The sequence below is a fragment of the Microcebus murinus genome, chromosome 19, assembly GCF_040939455.1.
Source record: "Microcebus murinus isolate Inina chromosome 19, M.murinus_Inina_mat1.0, whole genome shotgun sequence".
Taxonomy (NCBI): Eukaryota; Metazoa; Chordata; class Mammalia; order Primates; family Cheirogaleidae; genus Microcebus; species Microcebus murinus.
Window position 1 is genome coordinate 21,579,806 of NC_134122.1, and position 7,738 is coordinate 21,587,543.

At 53.7% G+C, this 7,738-nt stretch overlaps 1 protein-coding gene across 1 annotated transcript; it reads right to left on the reverse strand.

Moving 5' to 3' along the window:
- Positions 1 to 784: 784 nt before the first annotated feature.
- COX19 (cytochrome c oxidase assembly factor COX19) lies at positions 785 to 5,461 on the reverse strand. The gene is made up of 3 exons (XM_012759098.3): positions 5,299 to 5,461; positions 4,502 to 4,613; positions 785 to 1,088 (listed from the first exon to the last, which is right to left on the reverse strand). The coding sequence occupies exons 1-3, from the start codon at positions 5,378 to 5,380 to the stop codon at positions 1,004 to 1,006; spliced, it is 279 nt and encodes a 92-aa protein (XP_012614552.1). The 5' UTR covers positions 5,381 to 5,461; the 3' UTR covers positions 785 to 1,003.
- Between the last annotated feature and the right edge of the window lie 2,277 nt (positions 5,462 to 7,738).

Here is a 7,738-nt window from a genome sequence, read left to right on the forward strand (position 1 = left end):
TCTTTGATTATAAAGATATTCGGTGTTCAGGCATAACCAGAAAAAAATCAAGAAGTCAAATATGTCCAAAGCCAAATGATTTCTCACTTCCCTTTCTGTATTTTACTTTTGTTTTTTTAAAAAAGGAAATGAATTGGCATATATAAATTTATGAGTACAAAAAGGAAGCCCGTTGTGCTAGGGAATGGTTATTTTCCGAATCTCTGTGTACAAAGCAGGCTGAGGTCTGTGCACATCTGGCACGTTGGTACTGAAAAGCTACTCAGTGCTGCAAACAAACCCAGTGCTGCACGAGGGCCCAGGTCCCTGTGGCCAACAGACTCACGCTGCATCCGCACCCCGGCTGGGGCCTCCCTGGGAACCCGTCCCACATGTGGGTTAAGGATCAAACCCCTCCCTGATAGGAAAACGAGGATCTAAAAGAAGTAATAACTTCTGGCCGGGCGCGGTGGCTCAAGCCTGTAATCCTAGCTCTCTGGGAGGCCGAGGCGGGCGGATTGCTCGAGGTCGAGAGTTCAAAACCAGCCTGAGCAAGAGCGAGACCCCGTCTCTACTATAAATAGAAAGAAACTAATCGGCCAACTAATATATATAGAAAAAATTAGCCGGGCATGGTGGCGCATGCCTGTAGTCCCAGCTACTTGGGAGGCTGAGACAGAAAGGATCGCTTGAGCCCAGGAGTCTGAGGTTGCTGTGAGCTAGGCTGACGCCATGGCACTCACTCTAGCCTAGGCAACAAAGTGAGACTCTGTCTCAAAAAAAAAAAAAAAAAAAAAAAAAAAGAAGTAATAACTTCTGAAAATAATCGGGGAGCTTCACAAGATAAGTTCCTTCCTTTGTGACGAGGCATCTCCATGGGACTGTCCACCTGGACTCGATGGGAATGTCTCACGGCACCTGAAGGCCCATGCCAGGGCACAGCCTCGTAGGCCTCCAGAGTCGAAGGAGGTGGCAGCGTCCTCCCACGCAGGTGACCGCTGAACACAGCCTAGGGCTCCTCTCATCAAAATTCACTTTTTGTCTCCGATTTTCCATCTATCAAATCTCCAAATCCCAGTTTCTCCAGCGGCTCTTGAGCCATCAGTTGCCTAGAAGAAAAATGGGGAGGTATCAGGACAGAAGGCACAGGGCTACCAGCGGGTATCCCCATAAGGCCATTGCTTCACCCCCAAACCCGGAGCTCCTGTCACCCCCACTTTACTGCTTGGGAATACGGACCCCAGAGAGCAGCTCTCTTGGTCTGAGCCCTTGGGCCACACCCCTCCCACGGGGCCATGTGGACCTGCCACCCAGAGTCACACTCCAAGTGCCGAGAGCCTGAGGGGCTCTCTGAGGCAGCCCTGCTGGGGCAGGGGTGCACCTGCAGACTCAGGAGGGCAGCCGTGGAGGGTGAGGACAGGGCTGGATGTGCACAGCACGTGTCCACACAGGAGGGCCTGAGCCCCAGGATCCAGGGTGGAGCCCGGCTGGGCACACACAGCAACGAGTCTGAGAACTCACACCTGGCTGCCAGGTAGCTGTAAGGACACACCTGAGGGGGCAGGAGGGCAGAAGCCAGTTTAATGATTCATGAGCCTCACCTGTAACCCTGCTAGTCAGACACTAGGTACGCAGCTCCACGCACTCTGGCTCGGGTGGCGCGGCCCAGCGCCAAGGTGGGGTCCTGCTCCTGGCCCCACCCACCAACCCCACACAATGGCCCCTTTTCTAGATCCACCTGTGTGTCAGCCTCCGCTGTGTGGGTTTAGTCACAGCCAAAAAGACCCGGACACCCAACACTGAGTGCCCTGCTGGGCCTCCCGCCTCTCCCACCACCCAGGGCTCACAGTCCAGGGCAGAGGACCTTGTTGGTTTGTTTTGTTGGGGAGTGGAGGGTGACACCAGCGTCAGAGAGGCAGCACAAGCTGCCGGATGACTCCAGTAGCCAGATTCCCGCAGCCTCAGGCCAGCCCCGGCTGTGGGCACACGCCAGCCACCCTTGCCAGCTCCGTGCTCTCACAACGCCCATTTGAGCTGGTGTGTCTACTTTGGATTTAACACAAAACTGGCAGCCCGGGGCCTGGCACCCGGGAAGCCCTGGTGGTGATGCCATTGTGCTACTCTGGAGACCTGGTAGGTGCCGCCTACTTGAGAAGATCCCTTCATGTCAGAAAGATGAAGAAAAGCTTTGGACAAGGTGGCGAGTCAGGCCTGGAGAGACCCAAGGACACAGTGTGCCCGGACTCCCCCCATCTCTACTCACCTGCACACATCTGTGGGCCAGGCAAGCAGCTGCAAGCCCAGAGGGCAGAATCTAAGACAGTGGCAGCCCTGCCAGTGTCTCCTAGGCACATGGCCACACACTGGCCTCCAAGCATTCTCTGCTGGCCAGGACAACACCACAGGCCAGTTTATATGTGTGGCACAGGGGGAGAGGGATGGGCTCAGAGTGCAGGGGGTGGAGAGAGGGGTTCAGAGTGCAGGGGGGAGAGAGAGGGGATCTCTCTGCGACATCATTTCTGAGGCATTAAATAATGCAGTGCAACTGAATTTTTACATATCCCATATTCTTAGGACAATGATAATGACAAGGAACACTCACTGATGCTCACCCTCAACTTGGCGGGGCCTTCCGAGGATGCTCTCCCTCACCCTCCCAGCAACCCAGTGGTGGGGGGCGGTGTCCCCATCCTCCGGGGGGCTGCTTGGCGCCAGCCTGAGCACTCTGTGACGGTGGGTGTGCAGCCACCACACCAGCGGATGTCATAAACCCTGCCCACTCCCCAGGATGGGACCTACACTGAACTTCTAAATTGTCATGGAGGCTTATGATCTTAGCTCATATGTGCATTCGTCATTGTCTTTGCCAACAACTTGGATTTCTGGAATCCTAACCTTAATTTTTTCTATAAAAAAGTGCAGTCATCTAAAACACATGTATGTTCTCACATCAGGCCAACATGGTCCAACTCCCCATGAGACAACTTTGAAAATCCTACTATTGTCTGTTTTCTTAAAAGATGCACCTGGAAGTAAGTGGGGTAAGACAACGTCTGGGATTTCAGTACAGAAGGAAAAAAAGGAAGAAAACAGGGTGGGGGTGAAGCAGCAGGAGTGTGGGATATGGACACTGGGCCCGGATGCCAGGCTGTCCTCTGCTTCTCGAGTTTGACCATTCTCGTGAGCACCCACCCAACCAGAACTCTACGGTCAAAATACCGACCACATCAGAAGTGCACCCCACACCTTCCCCTCCAGGCTGCCTGGTCCATCAGTAAAACCACCCGCAGTGGCGGCACCCACATCTTCTCCTCACTGTCCTGGGATCAGGACACCTAGCTCGAGAGAGGCAGGAGACTGCACACTGTCACACCCAGACAGAGACCCACTGCAAACCCTGCCCCTAAAGCCTGGCAGCACCGAGAACAAATTCTCTTACTTTCACTTTCCTAAAGCTTCATCAATCTGGACAGTAATTTAAACATGTGGTTCCAATTGACATGCTATTTAAAGACGGTAAGGGCAGGACCCGGTGTGGCCCTCAAAACAAGAGCCACGGGGGGGGCCACACTGCTGAGAGGGCCCATCACCCTTAAAGTCCCAAATGTCTCAAACACAGGTATGGCCTGAAAGGTACAAGAGATTTTCCTTGAGGGAAATGTTTGAGTACATCGTGGGAAAATGAAAGGAGAGCTCAAAGGGGACTGGTTAATGCCAACCTGTCTTCAGCAGGGACAAGGGTGTCTGAAGACTGAATTCCTTAGTGAGCTAATTATGGCCTCGAAAAGCAAAATAAAAGTTCCCATCACCATTATTCAATTATACATCACATGCTTTTTTGCATTAAAATTTAAAATAGCTCTTGTTTTAAGTAAAAGCTGTATGGATCATGGTTAGAAATGTTTTTGTTTTGTTTAAAAGTGTGCTGTCTCTGCATGTCAACTAAAAAAAAAGTGAGCTCTGGTGAATTCTAGTTAAGACAGGAACAATCACTCATCTTTCATCCTGTCTTAAATAACCTATTGTCCTCCCTGTTACACTCCAAACAGCTCTATGTGGAACAAAACAACACAGTGCATGTTTTTACAGTCTGCAAATGTGAAAGAAATAAACTGCATCCCCACAACCCTCAATCTGTTGGCTCAGTGAGCATTTTATAATGTACAATTCTGAAACCTTAATAACAGGTCAGTAGCACCCAAATTTGGAAAGAAAATGCTCTGAGGAATGCAATCATGTATAATGCTGTCACTCAAGAAAAGGTTCCCAAGATTGCTTAACAGCTTTTAGGACAATTTCATCTGCTAAGCTTCATTTTTAAGGGCAACCATTTCTACAGTTCTGAAATACACAAGTTGTTTGAAGGCACAGACACATTGAAAAACAAATTAAAAAAAAAAAAAAAAACCCAGGTTGAACCCAGGCCTGATATGATATGATAAGGCCTGCTGCAACAGCCTTTTCGGTAAAAAAATGTTTTGGTTGGAGAAATCGGGTGGAAGTCTTGTTAGCTAGTACTTGCCTGTTCATTCTGCATTCTAAATATTCTTTTGACTGAATTCGGCACAAAGCATTTTCAAAATTATTGTCACGGAGACACTTCATGAATTTGTCTTTAAAGCTTTTACATTCACCTAGAATGAAAAAGAAAAGTGTCTTCGTTTAAAAGTGTAACACGATGCACCTGCACAGCAGCCTTAAGAACTGTTCTACTTTTCCTTTCAAAACTTGTTTCCTTCAGAAACATGCTTAAAGTGACGCTGGAAAAAACAAATCTACAATGTGGTAAAGTCAGTCCAGTAAAATATTAGGGGTACGCCCCAGACCTGCACCCCGACAAACCGGCACCCCAGACCACATCCCAGACCCGCACTCACCCCAGACCTGAACCTCGACAAACCGGCACCCCAGACCACAGCCAAGCCCACACTCACCCCAGACCTGCACCCCCACAGACCGGCACCCCAGACCACAGCCAAGCCCACACTCACCCCAGACCTGCACCCCCACAGACCGGCACCCCAGACCACAGCCAAGCCCGCACCCACCCCAGACCTGCACCCCCCCAGACCGGCACCCCAGACCACAGCCAAGCCCGCACTCACCCCAGACCTGCACCCCCACAGACCGGCACCCCAGACCACAGCCAAGCCCGTACCCACGCCAGACCTGCACCAAGACAAACCGGCCCCCCAGACCACAGCCAAGCCCGCACCCACCCCAGACCTGCACCCCCACAAACCCGCACCCCGACCACACCCCAGACCCGGCGCGCGGCCCGCGGACGGACGACCCTGCCCGCCGACCTCCGGCGCTCACCGAAGTGATCCAGCGGGAAGCTGCCCTTATCCGGCGGCCGCGGCTGGAAGCTTTTGGTCCCGAAGTTCATGGCGGTCGACATGACTGCTGCGCCAGAGCCCGAGAGCGCCACACGCAGCGTACGCAGGGCGGCCGGCCGAACGCCGAGCGCCGAGCAGGCCCCGGGTGCGCCGAGCGCCGAGCAGGCCCCGCCCCCGCCCTGTCCTGGACTCCGGCTCCGCCCGGCCCAGAGGACCCCGAGGAGGGCAGGCGCTGCTCAGCGCTCTTCTGTCCCCTATGACGCTCGCAGCAACCGGGCGGCAGAAGCCCAGAAGCCATCCGGTGTGGATGGGGAAATGGGCTCAGAGAGGTTCGCGGGTCGCCCGAGGACACACAGCCGCCGGGGCCGGGCTTCCGCGTCCGCACGGAGCCGAGTGAGAACTACTCTGTGACGGAGCGTGCGTTCGCCCAGGCGCGGCTGAGCGGCTCAAACACCAGAAACTTGGTCTCAGCTCTGGGGGCGAAGGTCCAAGGCCAAGGTGTGGGCTCAGGGACGGTCTGCCCTCGCTGCCGGCGCCATCACTCTCTGGTGCTCCGCGGCTCCAAAAACACCACCCTCTCTGTCTCTGCTTCCACCTCCACCGGTGCTCTGTGTGCCTGTCTCCAAATGTCCCCTTTCCATAGGGGCAACCGTCATGCTGGGTTAGGGTCCCCGAATAACGTTATCTTAACTAGTTACATCTGCAACAACCCTATTTCCAAAAAATATTCTAAGGTATTGGGGGTTAGGGCTTCACCATAGGAATTGGGGGAGTCCGATTCAACCTGTAACAGAATAAAAGTGTAAACAGTGACGCTCCTGGCACTTGCTTATTATTGCTGTTAAGGCTCAGTGAAGCCCCCGACTCTTGCCCTGCAGTCTCTGCCCAGTACTGTTCCCTGGGGACCCCCTGCCCACCCTGCCCCGGTTTCAGCTGGATGAAGGAGGAGGTGGATCAGCACCGGGGCACCGCGAGCTGCCATCCACCCCCTGCCCACTTAACAACTGCCGAGCACCAGCCGAGTGCCAGGCCCTGGCACTACACAAATCAGGTCCCCAGCAACGCAGAGCACACCATTGGGCCTCTCTGGACAAACCTTCTCACCCCCAGCCCCTCAAGTGACCCAACAGCACTGTTGCTTCGAGCGTTGGGAGGAGCCAATGCCAGCAACTTCCCAGAGAGGCAGGAAGACAAATACCCGCAGAGGAGTCCTAACAGCCCCTCCCCGGGGCCTGCCCTTCTTCAAGCCTGGCGCAGAGGACTCCTCCAGAAGGTGTCCAGGTTGGATTTTGCTCTGTGTGCCCAGAGCCAGCCTGTCGGGCACCAAATGTTTGTGGACCACTGGGCAGTGGGGACCTCACTGCCAAGGCCCAAAGGGAGGGCCCAGGGCTGCTGGAAATCCCAGTCGGGTTGTCAGGACTTTGATCGCCCTGGGGCTCTGAACCCATTTAAAACTACAAAAGGAAAATTGCACCTTGTTCTTGTCGTACAAACAGCCGTCTTCCGGCTGGAACCAGGGCCTGCACATGGGGTTACTCATTAATACGTTTTCAGGGCTCTGAGCAGCAGCTTTTACTGCTTGGCAAACAGCTTCCCACTCAACTGGAGACCACTCAGCAGGAAAGGGCGCCCCTCCCTGGAGACCGCGCTAAGCCTCCCGGTCTGGCAGACCCAAGGGCCCTGTGTCCTGGAGGTGACGGCTAGCTCTTAACTGACTGCTCCCTGGCAAATGATTATTGCTTTATACAAGACCTTTAGCTGGGAGAGAAGAGAAAGGAATTTCTTTTTGCAGTTCACAGATATGAAAAGTGGAGAAGGAACCTTCTTTGAACCACATATATGCCAGGCAGTTTCCACACGATGTCCCCAGGGCCTAGAACAGTGCTTGGCCACTTTAGGTACTCGGTTAATAGTTTCTAGATGAACGAACTCAGTTAGGCAAGTATTATCCTATCTCACACCCAGGGAAAGGAAGACTCGAAGGGGTCAAACCCCTTGCTTAGGATTGCACAGCCAGGGTGTGAGTCACCTACTGCTGCATGATGAACCTGCCAGCTTAACAGCAATCATTTGCTTTGCTCGTGAACTTGCCGTTTGAGCAGGTCTTGGTGGAGACAGCTCCATTGTGGCATCAGTGGGGCTGGAGGACCCACTGACACTGGCACACTCATGCAGCTGGCAAGTCGGCACAGGCTGTGGTTTGGGAGTGTGGCCACCATTCTGTGGACCTCCACGGGCTGCATGGGCTTCCTCACAGCATGGCGGCTAGGTCCTGAGCACAAGCACCCCAGAGAACCAGGTGGCAGCTGTATCACCTAGGTCCTGAGCACAAGCACCCCAGAGAACCAGGTGGCAGCTGTATCACCTTTTGTAATCTAGCCTCAGAGGTCACGTATGATTGCCTCCATTGTGGTCACAAG